The sequence below is a fragment of the Nannospalax galili genome, unplaced genomic scaffold, assembly GCF_000622305.1.
Source record: "Nannospalax galili isolate Female #2095 unplaced genomic scaffold, S.galili_v1.0 scaffold633, whole genome shotgun sequence".
In the NCBI taxonomy this organism is placed as follows: domain Eukaryota; kingdom Metazoa; phylum Chordata; class Mammalia; order Rodentia; family Spalacidae; genus Nannospalax; species Nannospalax galili.
This window is the reverse complement of record NW_008336075.1, coordinates 5,610,945-5,630,158: the sequence shown is the minus strand read 5'-3', so window position 1 is coordinate 5,630,158 and position 19,214 is coordinate 5,610,945. Positions and strand designations below refer to the sequence as shown.

Sequence of the window (19,214 nt, the reverse complement as noted above, 5' to 3'; positions counted from 1 at the left end):
ATTAAAGGTACAATAGTTACCATGGTGAAGAAAAGAGCTTGTTTGGGTATCTTTCCACGAGAATAGATGAGGTTTTGCCAGAGAAATACAAATGTCTGACACAACAGCTCCAGGATATATACCTCTCAAACTAATAATGTTCTCAACTCCTTTCCCCCACCTGGAAGAACCTTCCTGTAATTCCACTGATCCTCAGCACAGATCTGAGTCAGGAGGCTATCACTACCAGTACGTCACCGGCAGGAAATAGACTCAAAGTGTGTGAGGTGTGCTCATGGTTACAGGTAACCAATAGGACCTTCTTTGGGTACTCTTTTTTTCCCCGTGCATCCAGTTTCAAAGCATTTCAGAACTTTCATGTTAGAACTAACCTTGGAATTTCTTAGCAGGTCACATAAGTAACTCAGTTTCAGTAGTTCATGTTTTAATTTCACTCATTTCCTTAAATCCACAGTAGGATCAATTCAGCTAAGTCCTGAGATCTGGGGTTTTAATGACTTGGTAATCACAAAAATACATGAAATGTGCCACCAGCCTTACACAGAGAGGGTGTTAAGTGTCTGCTGGCAAGATGAGTAAAGGACCTACTATTCTGTCAGATACTAAGAATTTGGAAAATAATTAAAAGCAATTCTTTTAGGCAATCATTAGAGCAAGGGTGTATTCCTCCTAGGAGACATGTGACAGCTGCCTTTTAGATAGCCATGCACAAGTCAGTTAATGGGTCGGTCCATCACATACCTTTGGAATCATCCTGTCACCCCTAACTCTACTGTGACACTGAGCCACAGTAACTGGTGAGTCCCTTTACTGAGCTGTCTGGCTCTGTTCCCACCAGTGCTGGGAGGGGAAAAGCCAGAGCTGGTAGTATGGGACGTACTTGAGTATGGCTTGAATACTGGTTGGGCCTGCTGCAGAGGAAGAGGACATGAGGACTGCACAGTCTATAAATACACATGTTCTTACTGAACAGGATGAGGCTCCAGAGAAAGGGGACACTTGACAGAGAGTGGCTGGGAACTGTCCCCAAGTACATAGTCACTGATGCTTCAGTACCACCCGGCAACACTGAGGCTTCCCTCAGCCCACTAAGGGGCCAGGGTTGCTGGCACAGTAGGACAGGAGGGGGATCGGTTACCTAAAGATGCGTATGACCCTGGAGGCAATGCTGCCGCAGAGCTGAAGGCAGTAGAGCCTGATGATGATGAGACTTTGGATTTGGCACTGGCTGCTGCATTCACATCGATGTCACTTCGAGACCGCTGGAGGGATCCAGACGTTGACACAGATTTGGTACTAACTGTAGAGGCTTTAGTGAAGGAGAAAATGTCAAGAAGGGCCACACACCACTTCAAACACATACTGTTAGGTGACACTGCTCTGGTTTTCTTGGAAACCAAGACCAAGTTGTAACAAATGTTGGCATCCACAGGAGGGATGAAGCTCCTCACTGCCCTGAAGATGGGGTTCAGGGAACGGGAAAGAAACCAAGTGACCTCACCCATATGGCACCCAGTAATTGAAAACTATAGACCTAAGGATATGGCCCTCATGTAAAATGAATAAAGTGTCCCCACTCTCAGGACACAGGCCTCTCTAGTTTCAGGTAGCCACCAAGCTGCTGCCCTCACTCTCCTGTGTGATTTGAGAGAGGAGGAAGGGGGCGCTGACTGCATGGAGGTGGAGAGGGGAGACTACAGAGCCTGATTTCTGCCTGCCTAGCCATAGTGACAATGTGGGCAGCTGAACCTGGTCAAGTGGAGCCCTGCTGAGGACAGTCAGAGTGGAAAGCAAAATAACATCCTAACACTTGTACATTAAAGGTATAATAGTTACCATGGTGAAGAAGAGAGCTCAGTAACTCCAAACTTAGTGGGGCAGAGAATGGGCCACGGTATCTTGCACTGAGCTGGGGAACCCGCCTCCCACCCACGGAGCTCTGGTTGCAGTCTTACCTCTTGATGTGGTACTGCCAGTGGGACTTCTTTTGGCAGAAAGTGGCCGGCTGCAAAGAAAAGTGTACATGTGTACATTATCACAGGTATGCTTTACCTGTAGTGTATAACTACAATAGAGAACCTTACAGCAAAGCATTATTTTAGGGTTTTCAGAACTTTTCAGGCAATTCACTGTCTTATAAACCCCATTTGGAACAGAGACTTAGCAATATGTTTGGCATGATCTTTCAAACACAGAGCAAAACTAGAGACAGAAATCAGGAGTATAGAGTGGAGATGCTAATAGGCTAGGCACCAATTTTCAATGCCTTCCCTTTCCAAACCTGTCTTGGGAGACTCCCTAAAACATTACTGTGTACACTTCACACTACTCTATATTCACTATGTTATTCTAAAACTATTCCAGAACACTACAGAAAATAAAGAAAATTGGGGCTGGAGAGATGGCTCAGTGGTTAAGCACAGTGACTGCTCTTGCAGAGGACCTGGGTTTGAGTCCCAACAACCATCCGGGAACTCCAGATTCAGGGGATCCGACGCCCTCTTCTGACCTCCATGGGCACTGCACAACATGGGGGCACCAACCTACATGCAGGCAATATACTCATACACATAAATTAAAAGTAATAAATAAGTTTTTTTTTAAAAAGAAAATAAAACTACATTTGGCAGAGCCCAAGGCCACCAGTTTCCCACCTGCCTCACATTATCTTACCTAGAACCAGAATCTATCTGAAGTCTGGGGAACCCTTAACAGGTATAAAACACAGTTGGAATTTGTGTCTTTGTGTACAAAAAAAATTGTTATTATTTTTGAGACACTGTCTATGTAGCCCTGGCTGGCCTGAAACTGGCCATTATGTAGACCAGACTTGGCCTGGAATTCACAGAGATCCACATGCTTCTACCTCTCCAATGCTAGGATTAAAGGTGTGTGCAACCATGCCCAGCTAGTAAACTTTTAAATACACAACACTGTTGTTGGTGACCCACAAAAGCGAGGCCCTTACTTGAGACTCTCCTGAGAGCTGGAAGAGGAGCGGTCTGACTGAGGCAGAGACACAATGCTGTCAGAGTTCTTCAAGTGGGACTGCAGGGCCTTCTGATAGGAGGACTCCAGAGTGTGGTACAAGTGCTCTGCTTCTCTGCTGAAGTGACTGTGGAAGCCCCAGTAGCATCTAGGGAAGAGACAAACTCCTGGTCTAGTCAATGCATACTCAGGGGTTTCCCACTGAACTCATGAGCATACCACGCAGCATCTTGGGGGACCAGACTCTTCCACTTCCCTGTTTTGATGGTTCAGGGGATCAAATCCAGGGCCGTACATATGCTAGATAAGCTCTTTACCACTATGCTACATCCCTGGCCCAAAGACAGTAAGTCTTAACATCACAATTCTGGTTACAGTCACAGGGCAAATGATCCCTAGGGAGGACTGGATACTGGGGCTGTGGTCACATGGCTGAAGAATTTTCAGTTCCACCAGGAGTTGGAAACTAAACATTATCACCATGACACCCTACTTACAGTCAATCCGATTCCCCCCTCCTACGATTGATGTTGCTGAGCAATCATTTGATACTTGCAAACATGATGTCAGGAGGAGAATTCCTTGTGACTGAGTTCTTCATGGTAAATCAGTGAAGCACATTGGATCATGATGTGGCTTTTAAAGGGCTTAGCGAATGAATACAGAGTAGGAATGCAAATGTTTTTCTCATTTATGTGATCATTTCTCCCAAGTTTGAAAATAAACATTCTATCATTAACCTCACTCCTATTTATACTCAGTATCATTAGTCCAACCACCCAAACAACAAAACAACAACAAAAAACTTAGAGGAACACTCTAAAATGGACTTTTGGAGTCTCACTTGAAAGTCATGATTAACAAAATATGCTCAGGTAACTGAATTGATTCTAGTAAAGCAAGCCACATAGGTGTCTGAGTGGCAAACAGGGCACAAGAGAAACTTACTTTCTGGCTTCTATCCTTGCTTCAGAATCGGCATCATGTATTCCTTTCTTTATTGTTTCAGCTAATACTGATATGTGTCTAGACATTTAGGAAAGAAGGCAATAACACCCATTAAATATATGGCTTTCTGTGGATGAAAATAGGCATGTGAATCAAGTTCAAAACATCAACATGGCCTTCAGGCCAACATCAGTCAGTTAACACACAGCTTAGAGGTCTCTCTTGGGGCCTTGAACTTTTCACAGTGGCTGCTTCCCTTTCCCAACCCTCACCTCACTCTCACCTTAAGGACACAGATAATCTTACTGTCTTCTGTGAGCTTTTAAATCATAACTGATTCTTTTGTTTTTTTTTTTTTGTTTTATGTGTATGTGTGTATCACCTGCATGTAGGTAAGTGCACCCGTGTCATGTAATGCCCACAGAGGAGAAGAGGCTCCATCAGATCCCCTGGAACTGGAGTTACAGACAGTTGTTATTTTTATTTTATGTGTATGTGTGTATTGCCTGCATGTAGGTAAGTGCACCCGTGTCATGTAATGCCCACAGAAGTCAGAAGAGGCTGTTGGATCCCCTGGGACTGGAGTTACGGACAGTTGTAAGCTGCCATGCGGGTGCTGGGATTCAAACCTGGGTCTTCTGTAAGAACAACCAGTGTTCTTAACCTTTGAGCCATCTCTCCAGCTCCAATAACTGATTCTTTTTTAAACACACTTATTTAGCCTAATCTTTAATGAATCTGAACAATAAAACCCTATCTTTCCATGGCCAGAGTTAGTTTCTATAGAGATTATGGAATGCTAACAATAATCTTAAAATTAAAGAGGTGGTCTGCACATTTCTGCAATGAAACAGTGTTTTTCTTTCAAGTTTCATTGGCATTTAATTGTTAATAAGTGTTTAAGAGAAAATGGCTTGGGGCTAGAGAAATGCCTCAGCTGTTAAGTGCACTAGCTGCTCTTGTAGAGGACCTGGTTCAGTTCCTAACACCAACATGGTGGCTAACAACAATCTGCCAAGGGATCCAACACCCTCTTCTGGCCTCCAAGGGCACTGCACACACAGGTAAAATTACATACATGCTGGCAAAACACTAATACACATAAAATGATAGTGATAAGAGAAAAGGTCTTGCTATGTTGCATAGGCTAGCCTCGAACTTATGATCCTTTTGCCTCAGCTTCTCAAGCAGCTGGGACCACAGGTGTGTACCATTACACTAAGCATAATGGGAGAATTTTTTAAAAATCAGTTAACCATTTTATAAATAGGTATTATCTTTAGTTATAGTCTATCCTAGATCAGAAAACAAATCAAGGACTGGAGAGATGGCTCAGCAGTTAAGAGCACTTCCTGTTGTTGTAGAAGACCTAGAGTTTGGTTGCTATCATCCATGTGGTGACTCACAACAACCTGTAACTCCACTACAGGGAGAGTCGATGCCTCAGACCTCCCCGGGCAACCACACTCTCTCTCATACATATAATTTTAAAAACAATAAATATTCATTTATAAAAAGAAAAAAATCACCAACATGCTCAGAGAACATTTAACAGTTTTTTTGTTTTGTTTTGTTTGTTTTATTTTATGTGTATGTGTGTATTGCCTGCGTGCAGGTAAGTGCACCCGTGTCGTGCAATGCCCGTGGAAGACAGAGAGGCTGTCAGATCTCCTGCAACTGGAGTTACGGACAGTTGTTAGCCACCATATGGGTGCTGGGATTCGAATTCGGGTCTTCTGCAAGAACAACCAGTGTTCTTAACCGCTGAGCCATCTCTCCAGCCCCATCTAACAGAGTAAGACCACAGTCTCCAAAGTGAATGGTTTGAACAAATTCATAGAACAATGGTACTGACCAATCTGACCTGCTTTCAAAGTCCTTGCTTCATTCCTTCCTTAACTCCTTCTGTAAATATTCAGGGATCACCTAAACGCAGCACTGACAGAGTTGGTGAATGACCATGTTGAGGCTACATCTGAACTGCAAAATCAACACACCATAAAGAGGATATAATGCCCAAAAGGCAAAAAAGAGAAAGTATTTAAAAAGATAGGCTATCTTCTTAAGTAGCCTATTTTCATATGAAATTTTATCTCTGGGAGGCTTGGCTGTGTGTTTTCACTGAGCACTGTAGTGTGGAATTGGATTGCTAGTACTTAAAACAGCACTATTAATCAAGTGCTAGAGCTAAGTAGTAATAGGGACACTCATGGGAACAAAAGAAATAAGTTAATTCATAAGGCCTGTTGCTGTGGAACTGGCCTTCATCCCTTTCCCTTATCAACAGATAAAGAAGGGCTGGAGAGATGGCTCAGCATTTAAGAATGCATTCTTTTTCAGAGGATCTGAGTTTGAATCCTAGTACCCATGTCACGAGGCTCACAACTGCCTGTAACTCCAGCTCCAGGGGATCCAAATGCCCTCTTCTAGCCTCTGCAGACACTGCACTCAAGTATACAAGTACATAAATACACATACAGACACACACACACATGCATACATATAATTTAAAAAAATTTTTTTAATTTTATTTATTATTTTTATTTTATGTGTATGTGTATATTGCCTGCATGTAGGTAAGTGCACCCGTGTCGTGCAATGCCCGCAGAGGACAGAAGAGGCTGTCAGATCCCCTGGAACTGGACTTACAGACAGTTGTTAGCTGCCATATGGGTGCTGGGATTCAAACCTGAGTCTTCTGCAAGGACAGTCAGTGCTCTTAACCGCTGAACCGTCTCTCCAGCCCTATTTTTTATTTTTTATGAGTGTATTGCCTGTATGTATGTAAGTGCACCTGTGTCGTGTAATGCCCACAGAGATCAGAAGATGGTGCTGAATTTTCCTGGAACAGATGTTGTTAGCCACCATGTAAGTTCTAGGAATCAAACCCAGGTCCTCTGCAGGAGCAATCAGCGCTCTTAACTGCTGAACCATCTCTCCAGCCGCCACATACACATAATTTTAAAAACAGAAATAAATCTTTTTAAAAAGGGAGGGAAAAAAATCCACCAGGGACAAAATGATGCCAAGATGCCCAGGTACAAAGTAGCCATTGACCTACATGCTATGTGGGAAAATTCCTTTGGAATATAAGGAGGAAATTATAAAGGGAATACTGTCTACATGACTAACAAACTCTAGACTCCTGTAAGAACCCTAAAACATCCTGTTCTTTTCTCACCTGGTAGATAGCCTGAGTTTTCACAATAGTGCTTCCAATTAAAACATTTGCTTTGAGAGTTCATACTCAGTTCCTGTGGTTATTTCTATAATCACTAGGACACGTTCCCTCACATTCGTTATCACTAAGATGAAAAATGCTTTACAAACTATAAGATAAACATTCAAAACTGTAGCACAACACTACTATCTACTGCTTCTAAACTCAATTCAGAATGACAGACATCTAAAATTGACAGAATCTAAAAAAAGTCAAAGATGGAACCTCAAAATTAATTATATATTAAAAATAATATATAAAAATTAATTAATTATAAAGACAAGCTTCTTCAGGAATTTTGCCACAATGCTACTTTTCAATTCTGATGATGTGAAAGTGGTCAGCTACAAACCTGAATAAAGACAACTGCTAGCTAACATAGATGGAGCAAAATCTCTCTAATGAGTGAAATTCCTGTAAAGTATCTAGACTGAGGACAGCGTTAGACACTAAACAACAGAACAGAACAAGCACCAGCCGAGCCTCCAGCTCTGTAATCATGATAATGAAGACTAGTATTTCTTTGGGGAGAGCATACTATTTTTTTTTTTTCTTGAGACATGGTCTCTAGACTAAGCTGATTTCAAATTCCCTATGTAGCCATGAATGACCTTGAACTTTCAATCCTTCTGCCTCTTGGAGTTGGGATTACAGGCATGTGCTACCACACCGGGTTTATATGGTGGTGAGGGATGGAAGCCAGGGCTTTGTGCATGCAAAGTGAGCTCTTGACCAACTGAGCTACAATCCCAACAGCATACTAACATTCTAAAGGATGTCAGTTCCTAAAGCTTCTACCAGTACGAAGTGGCTCACATCAGCAGAAACCAGTCATGAAACACATGCTTAGATTCATTCCCTTCTTACACAAGGTGGGCTACACCACTTGCTGAAGCACACAATCCCAAGACTCTATCTAGACTGCAGTTTCAAATCACAGATGCTCACCTTTCCAGTGAATGTGTCTGCCATTCTTGTAAAAGTAAATCTAAAAATTCAAAACAGCGCCTGAAAAGCGGTAAGAAACAAACAGAACTTAGTAAAGAGCCTGTTAGTGAAAATGAAAACAACTTTTTGCTTATATGTCCTAGTTTATCTTTTTAAAATTAGTAAGTTTCTTTTCATTGTCATGATTAAAAACAACAACAAAAAAAATGGAATGTAGAGAAGGATTAGAAATGACTGAAGACCAGGTCACCGAGATGGCTCAGTGGATAAAGGCACTTGTTGCTAAGCCTGATGATGTGAGTTCAGTTCCTAAAACCTATATGGTGGAAGGACAGAACTGACTCCCACAAGGTGTCCTCCAAATTCCACATGCGCTGCTCCCCAAATGTGGGAGAGTGTGTGTGTGTGTCTGTGTGTGTGTCGATATAGAAATAAAGAACTGAAGATGAAGTAACAAAGCACCAATGGCGACCACAGGGACTCAGAAATAGGCACAAGAATTTCCCTCCAACCAGAAGGCTAGTGGGGGACTGAACCCAGATTATCAGGCTTGGCAGCAAATAACTATGTACTGAGACATCTCTCTGGTACCAAAATATTAAAATCTTCATCTTGGCCCAAGAAGCATTTATTAAAGTGATTTTAAATGATACTAAAAATTTCAAACACTAATTTTTATCCATGGAAGGAGATTTGGTATTGGTCTTAGGTTTCAGATACTTTCGAGATAATAAAAAAAAAGCACTTCCAACATTTACCTTCTTACTGCAACAGACTTAGAGGTACAGTTGCTTGTTATGACAGGAATTAGCCGAGGGATGTGCGTGTGCTTTGGAGAGAAATGGAAAACAGAGGTGAGCACTTGCAATACAGAGCCAAAACAAGACACAAGAGCCACTGCTCATGTCCCTGACCTACTTCTAAGCAACTGAAATGTCACCATTTAAGAAGGAAACAGAATTTCATTGAAACGTCACAGGCCATTACAATATTGAGAGAGCCAGGAACAGAAAAAGGGTGAAACAGAAATCAGTCTAAAGTCATAGCAGTCACTGAGATCTGTGTGTGTTCAGAGACTCCTCATGTCAATCCAACCTGATACTGTTTCAATGGAATATACCAGTGGTTTATGCTACAAGCAAGTCCAAGCAAGAGCAGTAAGAACTAAACATAACACCATAAACTGTGAGGATCAAGAACACTCTGAATTAAAGATTCTTCAAATTACATGTACGTATTTTTATTTGTGTACATGGATGTGTTGATGTATCTGTGCACACACACATAGTGGCATGCATGTGGAGGTCAGAGGACAACTTGTAGGAGCCATTTCTCTCCTTCCACCATGTGGGTCATGGGGATTGAACTCAAGTCCTTGGGCTTGGTGGCAGTGCCTTTACTCACTGAGCCATCTCACCATCCTGAGTTAACCATACTATCACATTCCCAGGTTTCAAGAGTTGTCTCTGGGGAAAAACTAGCCCTTAAAGATAGGGATGGGGGAATAGAGAAAAGTTCTGTTTTAAGCCTTTTTGAACTACTAGGTTTTCCTGAAAATTAATACCTGGGCAGTTACTTAAATTTAAGTAAGTGCTATAAAAGTGGTGCTGGGTAAAGAGCCAAACCATAAGCAAAACCAGCTAAAACGGAAGGACTGGGCTTAGGAAAGGAAAATCGAGAGTGGTAGAGGGCAGACAAGAGCCAGAAGACAAGGCCAGCAGTGGAAGAGGAGGTCCAAATACTTAGAACCAATGGTGGGCAAGTCCAAGACCAGCCTCTTAAGCAACTGTGAGCCCACCCACACGTCCATGACAGATCCTACAGAGCTTACATGCTGCCATCTCATGGGGGGAAAGGACAGTGTCATATACATACAGTGACTGCGGTGAAACAGTATTACCTCTGCTATGTCCTGCCAGCCATCAATATGACCACTTGAGTGTTTTATGAGTGGGCCTAGGACACACTTACCCGGATGATTAGTCTAACAGCTACTACACCAGAAGTGGCCATAATTTTGGCACTGTTTGGGATTAAGTTAAAGATAGTTGGCATGATGGCTTCAGCTCCATGGTCAAATTTGTTCCCCAGAACTGATGATAGATGCCTGCAACAAGAAAGGAGCCTGGGCTATAGTCACATCTTATACACAGGGAAGAACAGAAACCTCTTAACTCTGAGAATCTTCCTTCATAGTTCTCTAGGACCAAAGACAAGGGTCAAAGATACTTTCAAAATGAAGTCTAAAATGTGCAAGTGGAAAAGTTGGCAAAAGCCATTAGGCAAAAAGTTTTTCCTAATCAGCTCCAACTGAGTATTAAAATAACAAAAACTCCAAACCCCAGCAAAAGCAATACTTTTAATTACTAATAATAACTTTAAAGCAATACTTTTAAATACTAATAAAACATTAAATATGAAAAAACCCTCTTGCCCCTTTTTATTTTACACATGAAACATGATGCTTTAACATCTGCCTACCCCTAAAACTTTAATAATTACAAGCCCCTCAGCTGCTGCAGCTGCTATATAAAGTAATCTAGCAGTCTAATACATTCAAACACAAAGTTTAAGTTTAGCTAGTATAAAACATTATTTCAGTCAATGTTCTTTGTTTTTCTTTGCTTGCAGTTCCAGGTATTACCTAGGAGCTATGTGCATGCTAGGCAAGTATTTTCCCACTAACCATATGCCCAGCCCCTGTCTGTACTTTTGTTTTTGTTTTCTGAGACAGGGTCTCCCTGTAGCCAGCCCCAGCTGTCCTGGAACTACATAGACCAGGCTGGCCTCGAACTCACAGAGATCCGCCTGCCTCTGCCTCCCAAGTGCTGGGATTAAAGGCATGTGCCACCTGGCTTCCCTGTCTGCACTTTTATGTCAGCATACTCCTCTAGAAACAAGCAAACATTCCAATATTCATTTTGTATCTTGTAAGCAAAAAAAAACAATGAAAAATCTGAAAACTAGGATTCTGTAAAATTTCATTTTTTCTTATTTATAGTAACAGAGGCTTCAGAGATATGTCACTGAGTGAAACTTAAAATCCATCATACCCTACATAACAGGGCAGGAGCTACTGTAACAGTATGGATGGTGTGCTAACAGGCAAGGGCCTTGGAGATCAGTCAGAGATTCCATGAAGCCACCCCAAAGACATGTCAAGCGGTCATCTCTGAAGCTCTGGGAGAGACTATTTACAGTGTTGGGGAATGTGGCGCATTGTGGTCCTTACCCCAACGTGATACAAGCTTCCCGCACTACCTGAGACCGCAGGTCCTTAGCAGAGAGTTTAAAAGCTCCATCCAAAAGGCGCAAGTGTTGAAAGAAGTTATCGTACTCAGCAGCACCAGCCAAGAGTAAAGATCTAATCTTTTTTAGCTAATGGGAATGGAGCAAAGTCAAAGATACACAAAATAGTTCTTAGCAATGAATATACATAACAAAAGCCATCAAATACAAGAGACAAACATTAAAGTTAAAAGATAATAGATATCTATTTTAAGAAGATTTTAATTTTGTGTGTGTGTGTGAGAGAGAGAGAGACAGAGAGAGAGAGACAGAGAGACAGAGAGACAGAGAGAGAGAGAAAGAGAGAGAGAGAGAGAGAGAGAGAGAGATCCCCAGGAGCTGGAGTTAAGGTGGTTGTGAGCCATACAGTGTGAGTGCTGGGAACCAAACACATCCTCTAGAGGAGCAGCAAGTGCCCTTAACTGTCAAGTCATGTCTCCAGTCCTAGAAGCCATTTTTGCCAAGACGATTTGACCAGGTAATTATTACCTTAGATATTATTACCTATAAATCACAATGAACAAATCAGATCACAACTAAGGCCCCATTTTAAAATGCAGTACCTGCGATAAATAAATTCTTTTTTACTGAGAAATATGTTTGTATATTTAGGTTTATGTACTAACAGTATCTAAGTACCACTGTGCTGTAAAAAGCAGAGTTTTCCATATCCCACTTCAACTGCCTTTTATTTAATCGATCAAAACAGGAATCATTCCTACACTATTTCCATATTTTCCTCTAGTGTATCATTAACTGGTTAGTCTGAATTTGAAATAGAATATAATAGCAATTTTATCATCACCTTGCTGGTCAACCACTGTAAAGAAGATACATCCTAACTTTAATGTTCAACCTACATGCTTTCCTTCTTTTTAAAATTCTTTTTGTTGTTGTTGGTGATGGTGGTGGTGGTGATGGTGGGGTGTGTGTGTGTGTGTGTGTGTGTGTGTGTGTGTAAGATGAGTCAGTATATTTGAATGTATATGAGCGAAGGTACGCACGCATCAGTGTGTATGTGGAAGTTCAAGGACAATCTTCAGGTATTGGTTCTTGTCTGTCCACCTTGTTTGAGATCAGGTCTCTTCAGGTTGCTGTATAAGACACACTGGCTGGATTGTGAGGTTCCTGGAGATTCTTGGGTCTCTGCCTTCCATCTCCCTTAAGTACACAGGGTCTGGCTTTTAAGTGGGACCTAGGAATCTGAACTCAGATGTCAGGCTTACACAGCAAGAGTTACTTGCTGAGCAATCTCCTCCCCCTTCACTTAATCCACCTTTGTTTTATTTTTATTGGGGGCAGGGGTTATTTTTGAGACAAAGTCTCCCTGTAGCCCCAGCTGGCCTGGAACTCAATTGTAGATCAGGCTGGCCATGATCTCAGAGATCTGCCTGCCTCTGCCTCCTGAGTGCTGGGACTATTTTTGCTACACCTTGCCTGGCCCTTAGCCCACTTTTAAAAACAGAAGAGACACATTCTTTAGCAAGTGATAGGTATAATATATATACACATATATAATTTTTAGCAAGTGATATATTTATGGAATGTGTGTGTGTGTGTGTGTCTGTGTGTGTGTGTGTGTGTGAATATTGAAGGAAATTCCCTGAAATGCTATTTCACTGCCAAACAACTGCAGAATGAAGTACTAGGGCCATCGGACATTCCACTGGCAGGTCTTTGCGAAGAGAATACCAGACATGTAAAAGTGTAAGTTGGTATGTTTTAAAGTAGAAGTAGGGCTGGGTGGTGGCACAGGAGCATAACTTCAGCACTTCACAAAACAAATTTTAAGCCCCAAACCAAAGCAAAAAATAATCTTTTAAAAAAAAAAAAAAAAAAGCAAAACATACAGTAAAGGTAAAATGTAAATATGGCAATTTCTATTTAAAATATTCACTATTTAAGACTCAGTGCTATCAGCCCATCTTGTAACAAAGCATTCTGTGTAAACAAACAGAGCTGGCCTCACGGGAGCTGGCACTTACAGCATTTACTCTCTGTTCCCAGTCATGCTTGTCGTCAGACAGTATTTCTCTAATTTTGTTTATGGATTCTTCTAGGTCTCGGCTGGAATAAATCTGTAAGCAAAATTAATTTACAATCAACAGAAGACAATGCAGAATTTAACATGATTTAAAAAAAAATACATGACATCAAGTGTAATGAAAATAATCTTTTAAGAAGTGGTGAGCAATCCTCTGGGCAAGCTCCTGTTGACAGCAAACAGAAGCCCCTAGATTTGCTGCCACATGTGAGCAACCTTGCCTTGAACACAGCTGTACCATAAATGCAAAGGAGATTTCACATACAAGAGAAAGCAACCAACGTCCGAGGTGAGTTGTCCATTACTGCCTGGGGTATTACCTATAACATCACCTTAATGCCTCTAATCCTAGAAAGATTTTGAACTTTTCATCTTATTTATCAGAACTGTATGTATGACACATGTTCGAGTAGAGGCACACATGTGCCATGGGGTGAGTGGAGGTCAGAAGACAACTTTGGGGAGTTGGTTCTCTTCTTCTACTGTGGGAACTGGAAATCAAACTCAGGTCTTCAGGCCTGCATGGCAAGTTCTTTTACCTGCAGAGCCAACTAGGTTGTCCTCTAATTCTAAACACTTTCAAGTCTATTTGCTCATTAATCCTATAAGACAGCAACCAAGAATAAAGGTCAAGTTCTAAGACTGAACCTCAGCCTGTGGAGCCTGCACTTGATCTGCACATGTATGGCACCCTGGGGAGCAAGAAGAGCTACAAGTACCAAATACTCAAATGCTGTAGGAATCCAGGGAACAGTGCACCGAGGTTGAGAAGCATCAGCCCTGGTTCGCAGAAGGCGCTGAGGCAGCAAGTGGGCTGCAGCACTTCATCTGTTAAGTGGCTGACTGAAGCATCAAAGATGATAGAACATCAAACCATTCTCTTTAGCTTCTCAGACATGAAAACCTTTTACATTTAGAATCTCTCCTAAGGGGGGCGGGGATCCTTAAATAAATGTGTCCTTATCTCATCTAACCTAGTTATCCTTTTTTTTCTCTTTTCTGTGACCCAATAAACTTATTTCATTCTAGAGTTAACTTCTTTCCCGTTCTTCCTGAGAGATCATCTAGGGCCTGGACTTCTGTTCCTCTTGGCTTAAAGGGCTCTCATACTTGTACCCCAGATCTCCTATAGTTCTGGCAGCTCCAATATCCACACCTGCTAAAGAATTCTGCTCGGAGCAGTGCTGTGGTTTGAGTAAGTGTCCCCAAAGACCCACTGTGTAAAACAGCATAGTAGCTGGGGTGGCACTACAGACAGGGAGGAACCTTTAAGAGGTGGTGGTGTTGGGTCAGTGGGGAGGCACATCCTTGGAAGGTAGTTTTGAGAGGGTTGTTGTGAAGCCTCTACTGTCCCCACCCATCCTCTCTCTGCTCCTGTTCTGATGTGCAGTAGCTTTCTTCTAACTGCCATCTGCCTGGCTGAGGTAACGCAGTCAAGGGATGGCTCTCCCTGAGCCTGGGCCACACACATGCACTTTGGACTCTGAACCTCTAAAATTATGAGCTAAATGAACCTTTTTTTTTTCTTTATAAAGTTAGTTGCCATAGGCATTTCATTGCAGTAACATGAAATTGACTGATATATACATATTTGAAAAATGAAACATGAAGACTGTTGCTAGCTCAGTTTTGATAGCAGCGCAGACCCACACTCACCTGTACTACAGGTACATCATCAAAGGCTTTAATAAAGTCCTCTTCATCCACAGCACCAGCACCTTCTTTTGCAGCTGTAAAAAAGGACCCATTTTAAAACAAAGACAATGAATACCTAAACTGTACATATGACATACTTAGAGAAATCTGAATATACATGAATGAAGGATTTTGGAACATTTAAAACTATTTATGTATTTGAGTGTGTGTGTGTGTGTGTGTGTGTGTGTGTGTGTGTGCTCAGAAGGTCAGAAGGGCTGTCAAATCCCATGGAACTGGAGTTACAGGCAGTTGTGACCCATGTGTGGGTCCTCTGCAAGAGCAGCATGCATTCTGTTCTTTACTGCTGAGCCATCTCTCTAGCCCCTTAAAACATTATTTTAGTTTAGTTTAGTTTGTTTGTTGAGACAGGTCTCCCTGGAGTCCCAGCTGGCCTGGAATTTACTGTATAAATCAAATTGGCCTCAATCTCAGAGATCTGCCTGCTGGGATTAAAAATGTGTGCCACCATGCCTGGGTCCTCAAATTTTTTTGTTTTTGAGAAAGGGTCTCCCTATAGCTCCTCGCTACATAGACCAGGCTGACCTCCAAGTCACAGAGCTCCACCTGCCTCTGCCTCCCAAGTGCTGGGATTAAAGGCACGTGTCACTCAGCATTCAAAACTTTTCTTAAAGCCTTCATTGCTTAGAGTGTTGTAGGATGGACTAATGTTACAATAAAGCACAGTAACTCCAGAATGCCATGTGTACTGGTTGAAAGCCACTTAGGGTGAATACTATTTTAAGCAGGCAAAGTTGGGTTTTAAAAGATTTAGATTGTATAAATTACATTAAGACTCTTGATACAACAGAAAATTTAATTCTTTAGGGACTAAGATTATGCTATTGTTGGGAATACAGCATGATACATTTATGAAACAGGCCAAAAGAGTTTCAGTTTCACTCCAATGTTATATTAATCTCAAAACATTTCCATCTCCTAAAATTCAAGATAACTGTCAATTTTTAAAAGATTTGTTTTCATTATTGTTTTTTATGTGTCTGTGTGAATGTATGTATGCCGCATGACTGTGAGCACCAGTAGAGGCCAGAAGAAAGCATTGGATTCCCTGGAACTAGAGCAACAGGCAGTTGTAACATGAGAGCTGGGAACTTGGGTCCTTCAAAAGAGCAAGTGTTCTTAACCACTAAGCTCTCTCTCTCTAGCCCCTCAATGTTTGATTTAACAATCAGTTCCAAGTTTCTCCTACAAAGCTGTTCTAAGATGCTTTATCTATGTAAAAGTTCCTGCGGCTATTGGGAGAAAGCCATTTTTTAATAATATGAACTCTGTGCATGACAAGTGACACTTTATTATTTTTCACAATAACAGTTTTTACACTGGTCATCTCTGAAACCCCCACTAGTGATTGATACTGATTAGCACATCTGTTTTTCTTATGAGACATGTAACCTGGTGTCTAGGATACTTTTAAAAAGAAAAAATTAAAAAGGCTTTCAAGACAGTCTAGGTGGCAGTCAATGTGTTCACTGGAGTGGCAAAGCTGAGGATGTCAGTCACATGCTATGGTGTGGAGCTGAGTCTTCCTTTGCTTTAGCATGAGCATAGGGCCTGATGAGCAGAGAGAGTCTAGGCTGCTATGTCAAGTACCACGTAAGCAACAGCCTGTGGGCCCACAGAATTTGACAAGCGGCAGCTTTAGGAATAGTCAGGACTGTAGTGTTAAGTCAAGAAAGGATGAGAGCAGGGCTGAGGGCAAGGGCCCTTATCTGTAAAACTGACCTAGTCGGGATTTCTGGAAGCACTGTGTGATAAAGAAAGAGGCCCTGTGTGCTCCTTACATACATAGCTGCATCCTCTTAGTGGCTTTCCTGGAACCCAGAATCTTGTATGACTACAGCCCACCCTGCAAGTGCCCCTGCTGATATGGTACAACTCCCCTGATACAAATGTCCCCCAAGTCTTTATGACACAACCTTGACCATGAGCCTCATCCCCCATCCCAAAGGAAATAAAAATATAAAAACCCTGAGTCTGTGAGACAGGTCAACTCTCCAGACTAGGGGTGGCGAGGGGGAGCCCATCTCCTTCAGCCCCAGAGCCGTGTGGAGATGCCCTGTAAGGTTTGCTCCTGATAAAACTGCTTGTTCTATAGAGATCAATTTCTACCTTTCTTTTCTCACTTCATAGTTCCTTACATTGTGGGTGAGGGACAGGCAGGAAAGCAGTATTTGGATCATACAGGAATTGGCTAAGCCTTGTTTGTGGAACTGGTGTTAACTAAGGGCAGATCAAGAACAACAACAAGAAAAAAAGGCATTTAAAAGAAGAAGGTAAAACTGGTGAAATGGCTCAGTAGGTAAAGGAGCTTGCTGCCAACCTTAGCTCAAGCTCCAGAACCCACAAGGTGGAAAGAACTGACTCCTGCAAGCTGTTCTCTGACCTGCACATGCATGCCATGGCATACCCATACCACATACTTACATACACACAAACAAAACAATAAAAAGAAAAGTAGCTTTGATATGTGCTACAAGGGAGATGAAACACTGAAAATGTTCCAATGAAATGGGGAATTTTAAGTTAAATAAATATAAGTTCAACCACAAAATTAACTTTAAAACACACACACAAAAACACCAAAACAACAACAACAAAAACAAAACCAGATTGTGTAGCATAACAAACATAAGAAGCAAAGCAATGCTTCTGCTCTTCCTGTAACCAGGCAGCTCTCAGGAACAGACCCTGAGCTGCAGTCTACTCAAGAGATCAACATTCCAGGAGAGACCACCAGGGGGCAGCACTCCAATGCTCTCCTTCCTCAGGCTTTCCCTGAGCCAGTTAGCTCAAGCTTTCAAGGCTGGGCAAGTCCACCCACTTCCCTCCTCTCAGCTCCAAGACCCAAGGCCAACAGCAAACAGAGTTTTAAAGCAGGGATTACACAACTTTCTAGAGGTAAAAAGTAAGAAATGGGTGTGTAAATTTAAAATTTGATAGCAAAAGAAGAGGTGTAAACAACAAGAAGTCAAACTAAAACGAGGTGGAGAGATTTTTAAAAGAAATCTCTACAAAGCAGTTTCCAAAACTTTGATACTTCCTCTCCTACTCTTTATAAATTTTATTGTAGTGCAGGAGAGTGTGTGCATGTGCCATTGTCTAAGCCAGAGGATAACTCTGTGGAATCTTTTCTTTCCTTCAACCTTTCTGTGTATTTCAGGGTTTGAACTCAGGCCACCAGCAAGTCCTTGTACAGCAAGTGCCTTTACCTGCTGAGCCATCTCACTGGCTCTCCTACTGTTTAATCCAGTACTCATGTGGCTCTTTACAAGGAAAAAATGCTACATGTAGTAACAATTTAAAGACTAAAGGCGCAATCTGGCTTCTGGATATTCCTGGTCTTAATAAATGGAAAACGCAGTTCCAGATGAATCCAGATGACCAAGCAGGCCATACAGGTGCTCTTGGTCTTCATCCTGGCTGTGCTCTCCTTGGCTGGCTTCACTCTCCCGCTGTCTTGCCTCACCAGAATGTGACAGAAGTCCACATGCCTTAAGCTAGGATTACCAGCTCATCAGCATCAACATACCAAGGCCAAGCCAATTAAAGACAGCAGTAAAGTACACACAGGGACTAGCTCATGCCCAAGGGACTCAGCAAGCAAGAACTGTGACAGTGGGCCCCAGAACACCACATAAGTACAGGTTCTCACCCGAGGACTTGGATCCAAGACTGGACGACACAAGCCGACGGGTGGTCCCCATCCCAACATTCCTCCGGGAGCTTGGTGGAGCCTTGGACGACGTGGAGCTGGCAGAGGAAGGCCTGTTTCCATCTACAGAATCTTCATCATCAAAATTCTTATCTGAACAGAAAGAACAGAAGTCATTTCTTTAAAGTGGTTTTTTTTTTTCACCTATACATAAAATAATCACTAGTATCAAAGATATCTGCTCTTCTGGACTTTGAGCTATCTCAGCAGGGTATGGGAAGCTTTGGAGAAGCCCAAAAGCAGCTGCAAAGATAATGTTTGCCGTCATGGAACTGCAACAGTCTCCCACTCCTACTGGAGAAAAAAAATCTGACTCTTTTCCCAGGAATTTATTTTTCATTTTGGAGGGA

The 19,214-nt window shown here is 42.0% G+C and overlaps 1 protein-coding gene across 1 annotated transcript in view; it reads right to left on the bottom strand.

The window, feature by feature from the left end:
• The window catches only part of Clasp1 (cytoplasmic linker associated protein 1), a 289,328-nt gene that overhangs the window by 117,674 nt on the left and 152,440 nt on the right, over nt 1-19,214 (bottom strand). The window contains exons 9-19 of the mRNA XM_029562400.1: nt 18,805-18,957; nt 15,093-15,166; nt 13,378-13,470; nt 11,337-11,482; nt 10,076-10,211; nt 8,863-8,933; nt 8,105-8,164; nt 3,937-4,014; nt 2,969-3,136; nt 1,956-2,005; nt 1,139-1,309 (exon numbers count right to left, since the gene is read on the bottom strand). Of these exons, the coding sequence (XP_029418260.1) occupies nt 1,139-1,309; nt 1,956-2,005; nt 2,969-3,136; nt 3,937-4,014; nt 8,105-8,164; nt 8,863-8,933; nt 10,076-10,211; nt 11,337-11,482; nt 13,378-13,470; nt 15,093-15,166; nt 18,805-18,957 (1,200 nt within the window). The remainder of the gene's footprint in view (nt 1-1,138; nt 1,310-1,955; nt 2,006-2,968; nt 3,137-3,936; nt 4,015-8,104; nt 8,165-8,862; nt 8,934-10,075; nt 10,212-11,336; nt 11,483-13,377; nt 13,471-15,092; nt 15,167-18,804; nt 18,958-19,214) is intronic.